General features: G+C 30.3%; 2 protein-coding genes across 2 annotated transcripts; one reads left to right on the top strand and one right to left on the bottom strand.

Annotated features, from left to right (window-relative positions):
• The first annotated feature begins 74 nt into the window (after positions 1-74).
• LOC134827600 (nuclear cap-binding protein subunit 1) lies at positions 75-12,650 on the top strand. Its single transcript, XM_063840319.1, has 9 exons — positions 75-211; positions 317-1,652; positions 1,720-1,823; positions 11,053-11,157; positions 11,223-11,606; positions 11,866-12,005; positions 12,061-12,202; positions 12,265-12,311; positions 12,400-12,650. Exons 1-9 carry the CDS (start codon positions 172-174, stop codon positions 12,511-12,513), a joined length of 2,412 nt encoding a protein of 803 aa, XP_063696389.1. The 5' UTR covers positions 75-171; the 3' UTR covers positions 12,514-12,650.
• A 6-nt stretch (positions 12,651-12,656) lies between these two features.
• LOC134827601 (delta-1-pyrroline-5-carboxylate synthase) lies at positions 12,657-16,664 on the bottom strand. The gene is made up of 8 exons (XM_063840320.1): positions 16,466-16,664; positions 15,259-15,429; positions 15,014-15,200; positions 14,723-14,949; positions 13,515-14,622; positions 13,175-13,453; positions 13,023-13,089; positions 12,657-12,960 (listed from the first exon to the last, which is right to left on the bottom strand). The coding sequence occupies exons 1-8, from the start codon at positions 16,589-16,591 to the stop codon at positions 12,765-12,767; spliced, it is 2,361 nt and encodes a 786-aa protein (XP_063696390.1). The 5' UTR covers positions 16,592-16,664; the 3' UTR covers positions 12,657-12,764.
• Between the last annotated feature and the right edge of the window lie 3,001 nt (positions 16,665-19,665).

Here is a 19,665-nt window from a genome sequence, read left to right on the forward strand (position 1 = left end):
TTAAGTATTTGTGTGCCCTAAGTCAAAATATGTGAAATTTCTAAGCCCACGCCAAATTTCTATATTAACTGTCCTTATTAGTTACGCGGTGGTAAAATTCAATTCGATGAAATCAAGTGAATATTTTGCCTAAAATAAAGAAGATATACCAAATTAAAAGATATTAATATAATGAATCGAAGACGGGCATATGACGATGACGATGGATATGGTAATTTTGTTGAATTTTCAATGCATACCTGATTTTTGCGCGGTCCTTTAAACGACACTCATGGACGGTGTAACTATGAATGAAAACTATTTTTTGTTTTTTTAGAGCGCGGTCGTAAGCGTCGTCGAGTATCGGAAAATCAGGAGATTGAGGACCGCCTGGAGTCGCTCATTCTGCGAGTAGGGGAGAAAAGCACATCTTCATTAGAATCCAACTTGGAAGGCTTGGTATCGGTATTAGAAGCGGATTTAGGAACGTTCCGGTCAAAAATTTTACGTATATTGTCGGATTGTGCTATTAAAATGCCAGAAAAATGCACAATATACACAACATTAGTGGGTCTTTTGAACGCAAAGAATTACAATTTTGGCGGAGAGTTTGTAGATCATATGGTCAAAACATTCAAAGAAAGCTTAAAATCCTGCAAGTGGGACGCCGCTCGATTTTCTTTGAGATTTCTTGCAGATTTAGTGAATTGTCACGTAATCTCGGCATCATCACTGTTGCAACTTCTCGACAATATGATTGACACGGCAAATGATGATACAGTACCACAAGTTCGCCGGGATTGGTATGTGTTTGCGGTTCTTTCGACTTTACCGTGGGTCGGACGTGATTTATATGAAAAAAAAGAAGCTGCATTGGAAAATTTGTTAGTGCGCATTGAGGTTTTCTTAAATAAACGCACAAAGAAGCATCACAATGCATTAAGAGTGTGGTCCGTCGACGCCCCGCATCCTCAAGAAGAGTATTTGGACTGTTTGTGGGCACAAATACGAAAACTCCGTCAAGATAATTGGGCAGAAAAGCACATACCTCGCCCATACTTGACCTTTGACTCTGTGTTATGTGAAGCTTTGCAACACAATTTGCCAGCAATTGTTCCACCGCCACACCATGAATCTTACTCGTATCCAATGCCATGGGTTGTTTATCGCATGTTTGATTATACTGATTGTCCCGATGGTCCTATACTGCCAGGAGCTCATTCAATTGAGCGGTTTTTAATCGAGGAACATTTACATTCGATCATTCAAAATCATCATAAAGAGCGTAAAGATTGTGCAGCTCATTTGCTCAACTTCCCTTACAAAAGTAAAATTCCTCTGGAATATTGTATTGTAGAAGTTATATTTGGGGAACTATTCCATATGCCAACGCCTCGCTACTTGGATATTTGTTATGGCTCGATTCTCATAGAACTGTGTAAACTTCAACCATCGACTATGCCTCAAGTGCTAGCACAAGCTACTGAGATCCTTTTTATGCGAATTGATTCAATGAACACATCGTGTTTTGACCGCTTTGTTAACTGGTTCTCATATCACTTAAGTAACTTCCAGTTTAGATGGTCTTGGGATGATTGGGATAGCTGTTTGCTTTTAGAACCAGAACATCCACGTCCCAAATTTATTCAAGAAGTTTTACACAAATCTTTAAGGTAAAATTGAATTTTGCTACAGAAGAAACCAACTATATCTAATGTATTACACGCTTCTAATTTAAAGACTTTCGTATCACCAGCGTATTAAAGAAATGATGCCAGAAGCGTATTCCAGATTAATACCGCCAGAACCAAAGCCAGACTACAAATACATGCATGAAGGAGCCGGTGAGTACTTACAAAACTCTATGTTACTCTATATGTATTTTGAGATATTAAAAAAATGTCAAAAAATAAAATATATCTGAATTTCATAACTTTTATAATTCTTATTTTATACACTTTATGAATTATACGATTGAAAAACATAATCATCGTAAAAAATATATTTACTTTAATATACAAAAAGATCTCACGTTTGCTCCATTACATTTATATTTAATTTTTTAATTCAACGTATTGCAGTCAGTTAAGTAAAAATAAATTACAGTGATACAGTTACATTTCATTATTTTTGGTTTACGTGCTACTTTTTTAATGTATTATAAATTTTTAAATCAATTACATAAGATTTTTTGAGTCACTTATGATTCTATGGTGTTATATTTTTATTTTTTTTTAACAACTCATTAAAAAACATAATTGTATACATACTTAGGTATAAGTCAGTCTATTTTGGGGACCATTATCAATATTATCGCACTTTTCTATTTTTTCTATTTCTCGTTACTTTTTGAACGTAATCCGCAACATTATTTATCAAATAAGCACTTTCGCATATTTTAATGTTGGACGTATTAACGTCTTTTATTCGTAGTGCGCGACATAATTTATGAATGTCCCCTATTGCCGAAAAAAAGTCTCTAATGGTAGTTTATTGTTGTCGTCGTTGTTCGAGTTTCTATGGTAATTATTAATAGTTTTTTTGTTTTCTTTACGGTTTTGATTATAATTCTGCTCTGAATGCAGAGAACGTGCATGTTCCAGAATGGAAACAGCCAAGTTATCCAGTTCATTAATATTTGACGGGACTTCTGATTGATCATGAGCATCAGTGGCTTTAAATAAATGTAACTCATCAATTTTTGTATCGAGTGGATGCACATTTGCTCTTATTATTTCTGACGTTATTGTAGTGGACGGTTCTACTGATGTTGTGGGAAGAAAGGGTGCTAACGTTGGTGTACTTGTGACATACAATACTGTTTGACCTCTTTTGGGACTTTCCGTAGTCGTTGTCAATAATGTATTATTGAATCTTGAAACACGTTTCCGTTGTAATCTTCTTCTATTGTTTGTTTCAATGCTTACAGATGTGCTTATACTGGTCTTAGACTCTTGTGATGTAATTCTATCTTCCAAAGATCCGTAATCAGTTTTGTTATCTCCACGCCTTTTTAATGAATATCTTCCCCTTCCTCTGAATCTAGGAATCGGTTTTATTGTGGTACTTACAGTTGATTTTGCTATTGTAGTTTTCGTAAATTGCGTTGTCGCTTGCACCGTTTTAGGCCTTAAAGTGGTGGATTCAACTATAAATGATAAATTAGTGGGCTTTGCTGGTTCTTGCTTATTAGTTGTAGTTTTAACAGTTGTTGTTGTAATAGTTGAACTAGAAAGTGATGGAATTTCATCTACAAGAGGCTTTCTGGATTTCTTAGGAATCCACTTTAATATAGGTTTTTCAGTGGGCTTATACGAGTTACGATACTTTGAACTACCAACTGTTCCAACACTTGTTACAGTCGTCGTTGAGTACAATGTTGATGGCCTAAATGGTTTCACCCGCCCTAGATTATTTACTCCTGTTCCATAGATTCGATTTTTTGTCTTTTTCAATTGAGATTTCGAATCAGAAGACGGAGTTTTTCTATTTTCATCACGATCAGGAAGAGGAATTTGCGAATTTATAAAGTCTGGTTTTGGTGTGCTAAAACTACTTGCGTGAAATACTCGTGGCGTTGGGGCAAATGTGGTTTCGACGACAGGTTTGATAGGTTGAAATTCGTCATCGTCCGTAAGATGAACTGGAGTATGTGTAAAATGTTGTTGTTTGTCTGTAAATATAGTGGCTCCAGTTGTTGACTCCAAACTCACAGTTGAATAAGGTGATGGAAGGACGCTCTTATAAGTAGACGTAGATGGATGATTCGTAGATGTTTGTGGGAAAAACGGGTCAGGGGCAGAGTATGTTTGCGGCTCTTTGGGACTTTCTTTAAATATATGCACATTCACCTCTTTCTTTAGAGGAGGATTGGTAGGAATGCGAGGTAAAGGCCTTATCTTTGTCATAGAATGATGAAGTGGCTGAAAAGGTGGAATGTGATGTTGCACATTTGATAGTGCCGATGTCGAAAGATGATTAGCATTTGGGTGTGGAATTAAATTAGCTTGCGGAGTTTGTTGTTGGTGGTGGGCAAGAGAAAATGGCGCTTGGGGTGGAATATGAGGACCAAAAGGAAAAATCCAAGGTGCAAGTGGAATATGAGGAACAGTTGTAAAGGGTATCGAATGCATTGGATACAAAAGACCTGTTGTCACTTGAGGTCCAATTTGAGGGACTTGGGTTTGAGTCACTGATGGTCCGAAAACTGTTGTATATTGAAAGGCCCCTTCACCCGTTTTACTTTGTCCGCCATTTGGAGCTTTATTTAGATGTTGACTAGGCGGATTTCGATAATCCAAAGTATTATCCGTTACTTCCGTTGTTTCTTTAACTAAGTCAGGAAATACTTTTTTTGCATTAATCGAGCCTTGGTATTCCATCATCTTGTTATAATCATAAACTTTATCTAAATCATAAACGCTCGTTTTGTCTGATTGTGTGACTTGAGATGGTTTTAGAGGGTGATTTCCATTTAGAAAGATATGAACCCCAGATGATTGATGTCCACTAAAGGGTGTACGTTGGTCTGGAAATCGAACTTTATTTACAGGCCTTCGAACGATAGGATATCCATTAGGAGGAGGCATGCGGATCTGTGATGGTTTAGCAATGAAATTGTCGAACATATTAAATTCAGGTCTTATTTTGTTTGAAAATGGATTTGTAAAAGCATTTGTGATTGGACTAAAATCAAACATATCAAAAACTGTACGTCTAGTGGACGCATCAATCCGCTGTGTACTGGATCTACGAGGCAGTAAAATGGACATCGACCTCGCTTGATTGATATTTTGCGTTGTACTGCTAGTTGTTTCCTGACTAAAATATTTTGGATAGTCCTCGTCACGTACTATATAGCTTTTACTAATTCTTAATCCCGTGTCTGCTCCATTCGTTTTATTTTCATTTAATGGGACAACTGTAAATTTCAATTCGTATCTGTGTCCACGATCAGGATCACGGTGTCTTATTCGTTCAACTGTCCAAACTGCTGTAACGTTTGGCCTTTCTTGCTGATCTTCAAAACAAAACTTGTTACAATTGTGACTCGATTGGATGAATGAATATGTATCATTGTCTGTCTTTTGAAGTGTTCCTTTCCCTAGCAGAACAATATCGCCAAACTTGGGAATATTTGGATCATACAAGCCGTTATAAGTTGCTTTCAGAATCTGATTTTGTCTTTTTTTGACAGAATACCATTTTGATCTGTTTGATAATGATAAAAATAAATTTATAATTCGAATGTTATAATAGTCCACTCCAAATGAAAGCCATAAGTGTTGTGTAAAATTTTTCGAATCACTTGTTTTTTGTCTTCATTACACAAATTTTGAGTTTCATGTGGAGCAAACTAATCTTTTAGTAATTTACCTCTCAGAACTATTTTCACTATTGTTCAATGTAAGGATAACAGTTTCTTTTAAAACATCTTCCCAAGGCACTTGAGTACTCGTTTCGGGTCTATCATTCTTTGGTTTATAGTACACTATTCTTCTTGAATATCTCTCTTGTTGTTTTGGTGAAAAGATGACTTCGTTATACGCGTGTTCGCTTTGAACAAACAATATCTGAAATTTATTCAAACAAAATATGATTTTAAATATTATTTTTCGAACATATCTTAATTTTTAATGGATAATTGTTTGATTTATTTGATATATAAATATAAATTTTACAAAGAATGTGTTTGTTTCTGCTTTGTTGCTCATCATAACCTTGACCCAGAAAATGAAAAAGAAGTGTATTTTACTACTTATGTTTTTATTTCTTGTAAAAATCTTTGGTAATATTTGGTATATGTAATATGCTAAAAGCTTTTCGTTATATAGGTAAACGAATCTCATATATAAAACTCTTATTTTCAACCAAAATAATAAATTTGTATACACAGTCTTGAAAATTTAAGTTGTTTTTGTTAGACATTATAATAAAAAAAAACATGTAATATATTTTAATATTTATTTTAATGGCATTGAAAACATGTATGTTTTACATACTACATGTAAATGAATAAAACAAAAGACAACAAACGGTTTTCAAAAATTGAATAATACTACAATACACAATTTACAAAAAGAACCTTTAGATTTTTAATTTAACAAATAACAAATAATTCTTGAATACACCGAGTGTAGGATGTTCTTGTAAAATTGTAAAAAAAATATTTCAAATAAATATCTTTTACTCCTGTTTTTTAAATTTGTTTTGCTAAAAGTATATCTATTTTTTTTTTCTAACCATAAAGTCCATAACATAAAAGTTTTTCCTTATTATTCAATTAACAATTTGGTATTTCAAAACCAGTATTATAATGATATAATATGATTACCTAATTAGAATAAAATTAATACAATCAAAATATTTAATCATTTTGAAATGATACAATGGTTACTCACCAATTTTATTATAGTTAAAAGGCCTAGATTGTATTTCAAAAATTTATTCATTTTAAATTTGATTGTTTGCACAAAAATATTTATTGAAACTTTAAATTATATTGTTTTTTACATTCTAATGATTCGATCATAAAAAAAAATTATCAATAGCTTTCTTTGTATTTAAGTTTCAATACTTTACTGTGTCTTTATTATCATTTACAATAATCCACATTTTAATTTTTAACATCTGCTTCAACACTTAGTAAATTTAAAACTAAATTTGATCATCAATCATATTCTTAATTTATGTGTACTTTGAAATATGCTTTTAAACATATACAACCTTTTTGATTGAATGCAAGTTAAATACTAAAATCAACAAAAAACAAAAAGCAAACACCACTATAAATGAAACTCGCCATGTAAAACTTTTTCATGGAGAAGGAAAGCTTTACATCACGTGCTTGTTCATACATTCGCGAACGGAGTTTTGTTTATTATTAAATGTATTGTTTTAACTAAATTACCTGTATTATTTCTGCAATTCCGTAGTTTACATGCTTTATGATTTAGGTTTTTCTAAATAGTGATGGTTTAGAGAAAACATTTTTTTAATAATTTATCATCAACCATATAAAATAAAATGAAAAAAAAAAATCATGGAGTGCGGTAGACCCCGTCGAAAGTTTTTTTTAAAAGCAACACCAATTCAGGTTTGCAATCGAAATAAATAAATAATTATTTAACACATTAGAATTTTTGTTCAATGTAACATTTTTTTAAGTTTTCACGACCCTTTTCATTGAAATTAACCCTTTCAATATTTCATGCAAAAACGAACATTTCAAAATCTACAAATAAAGCTATGGACAGTTAGAAATCTTGAAATATACTATGGAACACTTTCAATATTAATTAAATATGTAAAATGCACTTTTTTATACTTCCTTTAAAATATTATTTAAAATATAATATGTATATATTTTTTTACATAAAAATGTTATAAATAAAAAATAAATAGATAATACATGGATAAAAAATATTATTTATTTACAATAAAAAACAATGATTTTTTATTTTATGTCAGGTTATTTATGTACAAGATATTTTTATACAGATTTGGTTTATGTATTTTTCATTAATTTCTTTGCAATTTATCGACACTTTAATTTTTTGTGCTTTACTGAGCTCACAAAGTTATTATTTAATTCTTAAGTTAGGTATTAAATGGAAATTTAAGAGCTTTGATTTTTATTCCAACTTAGTAAATGTTATGATTTGTAATATTCTTCTATTACGTGTGTCTTACGTACAGTTTGTATCTTGAAAAAATATTTTTAATAATAACTTTAAATAAAACGCAACAAAAAGTGAAAAGGAAGTTTTGTTCATCATTTAATTTGGCATGACGTTAATGATAAATAGTAGGTTAACAACACATTTCACATTTTAAGTTTTTGGCAGCAATCAACTTGGAGAAAAATAGGTATTAATTTGATTGTACCATTTTTTCACTGTTATCATTTCATGATAATTTTGCATAAAACGGTTAATAACTCAGTTTAGTACCACCTGCTATAAAGAAATTAAATGTTATTTTAAATATATTATAAAGTAATTTAAAAATTGAAAGTAGTTGCAAATTGAGTTTGTTTATTTAACTGAAAAAATTGATATAAATCAAGTAAAAAAAATCGCATAGTGAAAAAAAAAATACATAATTCATTTTGAATTTAAAAATAGTTTTATTTCCCATCTATTGTATTCGACAGATTTGACGGTGTAACATTTTCGCCAAACATATCTAATTAAAACTTGAGCTATAAATAATAAAACATGATCTGAAAAATAATATAATAATTTAGCAGAAATTAAAAGAAAATTGCTAAAATTCCGTATGAAAATTCCGAACCTGGAATACAATTCTTTGAAAAAAAAAAATACTGGACTGTACAAATATTTATTTTACCAAAATATGAATATTAAAATATTTAAAATATAAAAAATGTAAAAAATTTCGGAATTGATTACTTTATCTAAAATATTATATCAAGAAATTACTTCTTTTTCCCTTTTCCTGCATTCTTTTTGGGCTTTTTTGGTTTTTTACCTTTTCGTCGAAATTGACCGAGTCCAGCTCTTACCATGACCCCACGCCACCATGCCTGAATTTTAATAGCGCTATTCCATTGAAGCTGAGCAAAGTTTTTTATTGCTAATTTCTTCTGCCTTTCAATCATATACGCATCTATTTCAATTTGTCTCGCATCAAATACCAATTTTAGTTCTTCCGTTTTGGATTTAATTTCAGAAATACGGTGATTAGATGAGTTGATGTCAGCATCCAGCTTCTGAACCTCTTTTTCATGTTTTTCAATCCAATAATCAATTTGTTTATTTAAAGCATCGATACTTGCTTGTACGAATGTTTTTACTTCTTGCATCACTTCAATTTCACTTGAACGTTTTTGTAATACAGTCTCGTAGCCTTTGCAGAGTTCCTCCTCTTTTCGTGTGAGAATTACACGAGCTTGTTCGTGGCGACTTGACTCCCACTTTTCCACTAGACGCAGTTTTATTTGATTTTCTAATTCAATATCCTAAAATATATAATTATGAGAAATTTTAATAATGAATTATATATTTAATATATATGAATAAATTCATTATGTCTTACATGAATTTCGTTTTCTAATTCGTGGATTTTGCTATCAAGGTCAAAACACAGTTGTTTGTGTTTTTCAAAATCGTTTTTGTACCGCTTCCCTAGAAACTCCAACAAGTTTTTATTTTTAACATAGTCTTCTACCAATTTTTCTTCCTCATTCTCTGCTTGACTTTCCTCATCGACGTAATATTTCAATGTTGTAAAAGTTGCATTTTTATCTATTTCGCCACAAGTGTCAGTTAATATTTTTCGTAAATGAGATGTGTCATTTCGTAATTTTACCATCAACATCTTTTTCATTACATTGTCTACTCGTTCAATGGTTTTAACTTGGATAAGATTGTCGCGTCGTGGATTTTTAAATCTCTCAGCCATTGGTTTTCGTTTTTCAAAAGAGCTCAAAATTACACTTTTCTCACCACTATTAGCAATGATGAGCTGGTTAATGGCATCCTTCAAAGTGCAAACAACGAAATGTCGCTCAAGAAAAGATAGTAGGCCTCCCACATCAGACGATTTGGAACTCTCGTGTTCCAAAAGGCTTTCGTCTTCCAAAGAAAAAACTGAGTCATCGTTGAAGCTATCTCGATTTCCATTCATACACTGATCAAAAGCGTCGTTTGATTTTTCTGAAATTACGGATAAACGAGAGGAACGTCCAAGTCCCTCTTCTGCGAAATCATCTTGTAAATTATTATATCTTCCAAATGACATGTTAAACGTTACTTTTCCAACTAAAAACAACTTTTAGAAAATTTGGATTTTTTAATTGTTTGATCGATATCTTACAATACAATACAATAATATTTTATTCCATTGAATTATTTAACATGAAGCGGATATGCTATACATATAAAATTCTATAAACTTTTAAAGGGACCCAATAAATGCACAGCTATTTAAAAAGAAAGATATCGCAATGAATAGACTACTTAATACTAATTAAAAACCAAATATCACAGCATCGCTTCCAGTCCTTGACGGGGCATGGCCAAATGGTATTTTGTGGATACGTCAAATTTTGCACATGAAAAGCACTTATCAAAAGTCTGCGCCACAAAAGTTCATTTTTTTTTTGATATATAGTGACCCACTTAAGGACACAAAAAAGGGCTTTATTTTGAATAGGACTCACCTACAAGAGATTATTATTTTCGTATGATATTTTAACAGGAAAAAAATTAATGTTAACATTATCGAGATTGTTAAGTTCCATCCTCTTATGTCCTTCCATCAGTTTTGTAATAAAACTTTTGTCTCAATTCATTAAAGAGCGTCTTGTTTTTTTCTAATTCTACCGTATCATCAATTAATAGTCAGTATTTTAGCAAATTACACGAGAATCGTTCAATTGGAGTTAAAACTATGACCATTGTTCTCAATTTAAATATCAAAAAAATATTTAATTGAAAAAAATAGAGAGCTAAATTTACAATAAACTGTCAACTGCTTGACAGTAAAATCAGGGCAAAAAAATAGATTAATCCCACGGTCGATATCATAAAATGGTCATAATGGGTATAAACAAAAATCATTGATTACATTTTTGTCCTAACATTTAGATACTTATTGGATTTACATACATTTTTTCAATTATAAATAGCTTAATAAAAAATCTACATGCACTACAAGAAACTAAAGATTGATCCAAGAAGGATTTCATCTTTGTCTTTGCTAAAACAAAACTATAACGTACTGAAAAACTTTCGATTAAAAAAATTAGATAAAAAATATTATAGATCTCAGTTTTTCGTTAAGCCAATTAATTTACAGATTGTGATTACTTGTTCATGCAAAACAAATTATAAACGCAAGATAGAAAGCAAAACTTTTTAAATGCAACATGCAACGAAAAAAAAGTAATTATACCAAAATTCACTAGCATCACTGAACATTAATACATTTTTGTTTAGACAAAGTTTATGGATCAAATCGAAATCTCACTTTTCATTATAAATTATTAAAACACGAAATAATTTTTCTTTTTTATTGGCACATAATTCTTATTTGTTGTTATTTCAGCCTCATTGCCAGGTACTGCAACTGCTCATAAGCTTGTGGTCGCTATTCGTCAAAAATGTACGGCCGAAGATGTTTTGCGTGAATTGGAGGACCTTCCTAATCCATGTAAATATTTATTACTATTTTTGTTACCATGTACAAAAATCTTTACGTCTTTTCTATGTTTTTAGTATCGCGTGATATGGACACTGGTGACTCATCTTTCAACCCATTAAAGATTGAAGTATTTGTACAGACCCTTCTCAACTTGGCATCAAAGAGTTTCTCACACGCATTTGCGGCAATCTCAAAATTTCATTATGTATTTAAGATGTTAGCGGATTCTGATGGCGCTCAGCAATGTATCTTGGATAATGTATTTGAACTATTTCATGACCACCAACAAATGGTGGTAGTTATTGTTGACAAGTTGCTAAAGACTCAAATTGTCGAATGTTCTACAGTTGCAACATGGGTCTTTTCAAAAAAGATGGGGCCGGAATTCACAAAAATGTATTTGTGGGAAATTCTGCATTTAACTATTAAAAAGATGAATAAGCATGTTGTTAAACTAGGTAAATATCCAATTCAGCAAATATTCAAAATATGTACAAAACTTTCCACATAATGTCAATCAAATAACAATCAAATGTTTTTCTGTCAATTGCATTGTAAATCTATGTCAACATTTTAAATTAAATGTAAATTATTGTTTATTTTGAGCTAATTTGCTCATGGAAATTTTGGAAATCAGGAAACATGCATGGCTTTTTCCATATCAACATATTCCGAACATTACTTATATCTATCCATTAAATTATTTTTTTTTTGTAGCACAAGAGCTCCAAGAGTCAAAAGAAAAACTAGCTCACACTGCTGAATCTTCGTCAAGCGAAACTGACGAAGATGGTGGAGGAGTAAGTGTAGGACGAAAACGAAAAATAGGAGATAGTGGAGAGAAACCAACTGAAGATGTGAGTACATATTGTGAAAAAAAAACTTTTAATTAAATTCAATTTTTTTGTTTAGATGCTCGAACGAGCCGAAGAAAAACTCGATGCTGCTTATGTTGACCAAAAAAAACTTTTTTTGATTATCTTTCAACGTTTTATCATGATCTTAACAGAACATTTGGTTAAATGTGACACGGATGGCCGTGATCCTGACACAGGTATTATTTTGTACAATGTTAAATTATTTGTTTTACAAAATAAGATTTAAAATTTTTTATAGATTGGTATCGATGGACAATCGGTCGTCTTCAACAAGTATTTTTGATGGTAAGATTTTTTAATTTTCTTTACCTAAATAAGTTTTTTTGTAACCTTAAAGTTTTCTAATTCTAATACGATTTTTTATTACTCTTAGCATCACGAACAAGTGCAAAAATACAGTAGTACCTTGGAAAGTTTGTTGTTTACATCCGATTTGGACACCCACATTTTGGATGTGTTCCATCAGTTCGTAGCTCTCACATCTTAATGTAATAACAAATTAGTATTTTTTTCACAAGAAATTATGTATTTATGACATACATTTAATATAACTAAATGAAAGTATGAAATTGTATACAATAAACATTTATCAACAAACTTTTTGAGAAATATAAATGAGTAAAAAAATAATTAGTTATGTATTTAAATATATTGAAACCCGATTATTTGGATCTTTGGTTTAAGCGTGTTATGATTTCGTGAAATAACTTAAAGAAAATATAATGACAATAGATTAATCTAAGGATCAATAGGAAGTTGTTCGTGTATCCATTGTTTTGTTCCATCATTAAACTCGGCAGCTGTGTGATCATGTCCATCAAGTATCCATTTTGTAGTTAAAAGACCTTCCACTCCTACTGGACCACGCGCGTGAATGCGGGCCGTTGAGATTCCTACTTCAGCTCCAAGTCCAAAACGAAAGCCATCAGCAAATCTACAAAATTAAGATTTAAATTTCGATTTAACCTTTAATAAAATAGTATGTATGATATTTACCTAGAACTGACATTATGGAAGACACAGGCACTATCAACTTGCTGTTGAAAATGTTTGGCAATCGAGTCTGTAATGTATAACAAAAATAGGCGGCAAAAATGTTGGTAACAAAACAATTTTGTGAAATTTATTGTCTCCTTTCAAATGCTTACCATTTTCAGTGATGATTACATCTGTATGACTACTTCCAAAACGATGAATGTGATTGATTGCTGCTTCTGTGTCATCAACTACTTCAATACAGCATTCAAGTGCTCCATATTCATGTTTCATGGTCTTTGCCGCAGGCGGTCCAAAAGTCAACGTCTCAACAAGTTTTTTCCCCGAGTAAATTTTTACACCTTCTTGTTGGAGCATTGAGCATACTTGGTTGAAAAACGGACCTTTCATGAGATCTTTGTGAATGAGTAGGGTCTCCATTGCATTACATGCTTAAAATGAACATTATAATGGACAAAATTTATGTGGAATTATAAAGTTTTATATAAATACCTGCTGGATAGTCACATTTTGCATCACGAACAATTTTTAAAGCTTTTGTTAAATCAGCATCTTTATCGACATAAACATGACAAACACCTTCAGCGTGTCCTAGAACTGGAATGTGTTTTGATTTTTCTTGTATTTGGCGAACTAAATCTGAAGAACCTCTCGGAATTATGAGGTCAATGTGTTTGTCCATGGACAATAAATCGCTGATTTCTTCACGAGTTGAAACTAAAGAGACTGCATTGGGCGCTCCTATTGTACCTAGTGCTTCTTTTACCAATTCCATTAATGCTTTATTGCTGTGAGCAGCTTCTTTCCCACCTTTTAGTAACAGACCGTTTCCAGAAGCAATTGACAGTGCTGCAACTTGAGGCAAACTATCTGGCCGACTTTCAAAAATTATTAATAGCACTCCTATAGGTACAGTTACTTGTTTTAGCTCAAGGCCATCAGCAAGTTTTGTGCGACGGACTATTCGTCCGAGAATCTTTTCGCTTGTGTCTGCAATTTGTCGCAGACCGGTAGAAAGAGTTTTCAATTTGGAAGAGGATAACGCAAGACGATCTAAAAGAGGTTTTGCAAGGCCATTTTTTTGAGCTTCTTCTAAGTCTTTCATATTTGCATCTAGAATAAATTTTTCTTTACTCAATAGCAAATCAGCAAGATTGTTAATACAAGAGGCCCGTTCATGTGCAGGAAGACTCTGCACGATACGACCGCCAACGCGAGCATTTTCAGCTAAAACTTCCACAGTAGCTGATCCCCCTGCTGAACTTTGTGTAAAAAATGTTCCAACCTTGCGTCCACTGATTATTTTTTTGATTGCTTCCTCTTGATCGCCATTGCAAATAATTCCAGTTACTCCACGGTCTAGAGCCCATGCTGCCGATTTGACTTTTGAGTCCATTCCTCCTGTTCCAACTTTTCCTTTTTCTCCAAATTTAATAGAATTGATATCGTCCAATGTACATACAGACATAAGGCGAGCACCATCTTCCCAAGGAGGTTTACTATAAATTCCATCAACGTCTGACATTAAAATTAGTAAGTCGGCTTGGACTTCAGATGCCAACATAGCTGCTAGGCTGTCATTATCTTTGATGTTAAGTCCCTGAAATAGGTGGAAAAAACTAGCCTTTGAGAAACACTCTAGACATATTTCTTTTTCGCCTTAAATTTACAACATGCACGTATTTTGTCGGAGCACATACCCTTTTTTGTCCATACAAAACAACTTCTTCATCCATGACAAACATAGGAGGTGAGACTGCATCATTAGTATTTATGATTGGCACAATATTTAGACTAATTAACTCTGATAATGTACTAAAAAGGTGCTTTCGTGTTTCTTCATTGTAAAAATCTGGTTTAGTTACGAGGACTTGTGCTACCTTCACACCATATTGTGCAAACATTGCATCATATAAAGACATTAAACCTATGTCATATAGAGTTAAAATTAAGATGTAAATAGTCGCTACTCAAGAATGTAAACATCTTACCAGATTGACCAATAGCGGCCGCTGCTCGTGGTTCAATAACATTTCCTTGCATGTGATCTTTTGGGGATAAAGTCTCTCGCATTGACATTGACATTAAGACTTCTTGTTCCAATTTTTGTTTTCCAAAAGCCACGGCTCCACTTGTTACCATAATACATTCCCGACCTTCCAATTGACATTCTGCAACCTTTTATTTAAAATATATTAATGTATGGTTAAGACACTATTTTAATTTAAAGTCTTACTTGTTCAACAATACTTGCTAATCGCCCTAGAGCTAAACCAACATTATCTTCGCGAGTGATTACTGCACTTCCTAGTTTCACCACAATACGTTTTGCGTATTTTAATTGACTACGGTCAGTAAACATTGCTTGTCGTCTTTGATCTGAAGTTAGGATATTACGTTGATTTGGCTTAAAGTAATATTCAAACAAAAAAAATTATCATTTGAAATAAATATTGTCCATTTTAAAATAAATAATGATAAAAAATGGAACAAAAGAATAAATAAATTGTCAAATTATGACCACAATTATCGGTTTTACGGTTTTTTAACTGTAAAAAAACAGATATTTTTTAAAAGAAAACGTTTTAAAAAGTTATGGACATTATTATTGAGTTCATTTGGAATTTTATTCATGTTTATGAATATAATTGCTTTCTGTAAGTCATTAATAATATAATATAATATTTACATCTTATCATCTTTGGAATGTGTAGGTATGTCGGTCAAACTTTGGATTTTCCAAATTGTTTATTTGAAAAACAACATGCATATATGTACAAAATTCTCGTCTTAATGCAAATAACAAGTTTATGTAAATTAATAACAATTGTCAATTTACAATTTTCTTAACGATGTAATGTAATATTTAGCAATAGGAAGAACATTGAAGAGCATCATAAATTTGACCTTTATGGTATATGGCGTTTACAGGAGATTTAAAGGTTATTAGGAAAATTTTTAAAAAATTAACACTTAAACAAAACAAATGACGCACTTTAATCACCAAGAGTTCATTGTAATTTCTTTCCGAAGTAATTTATTGTGTCACATGTACGTCACATGAATAAATCAAAAAATAAATTGGTCAGCTTTATTAAGGTCACAAATTTTGTTACTCGTTTGTCTTTATCAATTTGATTATAATAAATAGGACAATAATATCACTGATCTTTTTTTATGTGAAGAAGTTCAAGCTAGCTTTTTGAACCATTCGATTAAAAAAATAAATTTAAAGTGTTCTATCGTGTTTTCCTGTTCACTTTTTCTTGCTCTAAATTTGTACCTGTCTGTTTATTATTATTTGAATTCAGCCTCATTTTACAGGTCAGCTCGGTCATGCTTATCAAGATTTTTTAAGAAATTTATTTTGAAATACGAAAGATGAATTATTCCGTTTTTAACTACCCTTAAAAAAGTAATATGAACATGTAAAAACGACTTACACCACCAACTGCCGCACGTTTAGAAATTGAGCTACTAGAAACATAACGTAAAACATTTGTGTTTTTATGCAGCTGAAAATTAATATGTTGTTGAGCTACTTTTAATCGATTTACTGTCCGAAACATGTTTAGTGATAGTTATCAATTATTTATTTTATTATTATTTTAATACAATTTTCAGGTTTGTTTTTTTGTTGTTTTGTCTACTCAAGAGTCTAAAAGATACTGATTCAAAAATACATGCAATAACGAACAAAAATCATCTGTTTTATGTACGTATAAACAGTGACGTATGAGTTAAATTGATATTTCCTCTTGTATGAAGGAACAAACGAAAAAAAGTCAATTGAGTTTTGCTGATAATGAGTACAACTCTGATGGATGGGTACCGCCAATATACTATTCAAATGAGAAGATGATTATCTTTTTTTTTAGGTATATGTTCCTATACTAAATATATTGTTTTCGGTGCACAAAGACATTTTATTTTTTGGCAAATGACTGAAAATATCGAGAAGACCACAAAAAATGTAAAAAAATATTTTATAATAAAATTAAAAAAAACATTGCATTTTAATCATTTTTACAAAAATTTCTTTTTGAAACCGATTTTTTTTCTTTGGTTTTATTTCAATCAGCATACCTAATTAACTTTTCACAAAAAAATATGCCAATTCAAAGAGCTTTTAGGTTTTTTTTTTGTTTAAAATTATTTAAGTTCATCTATTTGTTTTGAAGAAGCCGGTTCAGACATGTTTTAATTTGTTTCGTTGAGCAGATTAGTCTAATCTAGGGCGGGGACTGGTAATTATTGAAGTCATAATATTTTTCAAAAAACATTTGTTTATTGGTTTTTCAATACATATTTATTTATATAATTTGTTTTGGAATATATAATATGTATGTCATCGCAGGACGTAGATTTTCATTTCTTAAGTTTTTTAAACATGTTTTAATAATTTCATTCATTCATAAATGTATTTTTAAATAGAATTGTTAATAATTGTTAATTATAATAATTAATAATTATTGTTACATTTTCTTGTGATCTGTTTCTTTTTTTTTGTATACGAAAAGGTAACGTGAACATTTATTTATTTATTATGCAATGTTTTATTACAAGCAATTTAGTAATTATTGAATATAAGTGTTTATAATAATTTGATGCTTTATGTGTATATATCCTTATGTGGAAGTTATTTGTATTATAAACAAAAAGGGGACAACTTTGCAACATTAACAATCTTCAAGAATCATTAAACAAATATTTTGGCCTAATCTTTAAAATTGAAATCTTTTAACTTGAAACTATATATGAAAATAATTATATATTTTACTACATATTAATCATGTAGTATAATTATATATCATATACATTATTTTTTTGCAATTTAAAAACATTTCGATGTATAGTATCATAATTAAAAAGTCCACTAACATAAATAAGTTCTCTGCTTTTAAAATAATAAAAAAAACAGTTTTATTTTATAGAATTTGCATGTGGTAATATACATAGTATTTTATTTATTTTTTATTTCAAATTTGATTTTTTTCTAATTTTCTAGAAAAAACATAACAAACATAAATTAAAGAAATAGTTTATAACATTTGTAGTAAAATATTAGCGTTATATTTATGAACATTAACTTATTTTTCTCCAAATGATAACAAAATTTCTTTTTTCAAATATGTATATTATTTAGTATAACAAAATAGCTTAATTGTCACTGTATTTCATTTAAAGACTTTTTTCCTCAGAAAAAGATAACTCACATTGATTTTAAACATCTAATTTATTTAGCAGAGTATTTAAAAGTTTATCATAAATATTTTTTTGAATTAGGTATATGTATTTTCTTTTGTTAAGCAAGATCTTGTGCTTGCAATATGTTGATACTATACTACAAAAATTTAATTTATATAATGTTATTTTTCAACAATTCATACATTAATTAATTAAACTGACGTAGCTTCGAATATTTTGATCAAAACTTTTTCGGTAATCATTAAAGTATGTTATCAGGGATTCCATGGTATTAATATTAACCACGAGAATTAATGCTTGAAATAATTATGTCACTTAACAATATTAAAATATATGTATGAAAAAATTTTTTTATTTCCAATTGTTTTAACAATAAAATACAGCACATTAACTTTTCTGAAAAGTAGCCAGAGGCCAAGCCTACATTTCTTGTTTTTTTCTTTAATTGATTTTGCTTGCATGTGAGTTTTTGGGGGGTAAGAAGAAGAGTGGGACAAAAAAGACGGCAATGTAGCCGCAATATAAAAAAAATTATAATTGATTAAAGCATTTTAATATTGACTGCAAGAAGTATTCACTTGTTTTCTTTTCCTAAAATACTAAAACACCAAATAATTAATCCACCCAAAAACTTTTTGTTCGGCGTTTGAAGTTTACGTTTTTCAAAAATTTTGTGTTTGAAATTAAGTGATAACAATGTTATAAACGATGCATATAACTGAGAAATATCTTTAAATTCTGTTTTTACATTTTTACACAATAATTGTTAAAAGTTTTGAAAAACCATTTTGATTTTTTTTTCATAATTATCATGGAATCCCTGCTTTAATCTTCAATCAAACGTACTTATTATTTCCACGAAATTTCATATAAAATTTAGAATGAAACATTATTAAATTTTTGTTTGAACATAAAGCATAATATTCTTTATAGTATAGTTGTTTTACAAATTCAACAAATATATCTATTTATACAAAACAATCAGGTTTTATGTAAACAAGCTCATTCATTTTATGTTATTGGTAGTGCACTAACTGTTTTAGTAAGGTGTATTAATTCTTTGGAATATCATTTACTAATGACTCTCTTAGAAATAATTCTAATAATAGAATATATTTTTTATTTATTTTATTTTATTTTTATTTTTTTTTTTTTTTTTTTTTTTTGAATAAAGGTATGTTTTGAGTTTCAAGCATTAAAGTTATAAATAAATGATTTATAAAGGTTGATGCCTTATTTGGTTACTGAGGAATTATTTGGTTGATATATGTTATTCTTTGTGGTATTTAAAAAAACACAATAATTTTCTAGCTCATTTTTCGTAGGTCCATGAAAATTAGTTACTACAATTTTTCGTTCTGAATAAGTTTTATGAATTGTGTAATATGTAAATATAATAATGCTGTGTTTTACTTGTTTTAAATATAAACAAAAT

The sequence above is a fragment of the Culicoides brevitarsis genome, chromosome 1 (assembly GCF_036172545.1).
Source record: "Culicoides brevitarsis isolate CSIRO-B50_1 chromosome 1, AGI_CSIRO_Cbre_v1, whole genome shotgun sequence".
Classification (NCBI taxonomy): domain Eukaryota; kingdom Metazoa; phylum Arthropoda; class Insecta; order Diptera; family Ceratopogonidae; genus Culicoides; species Culicoides brevitarsis.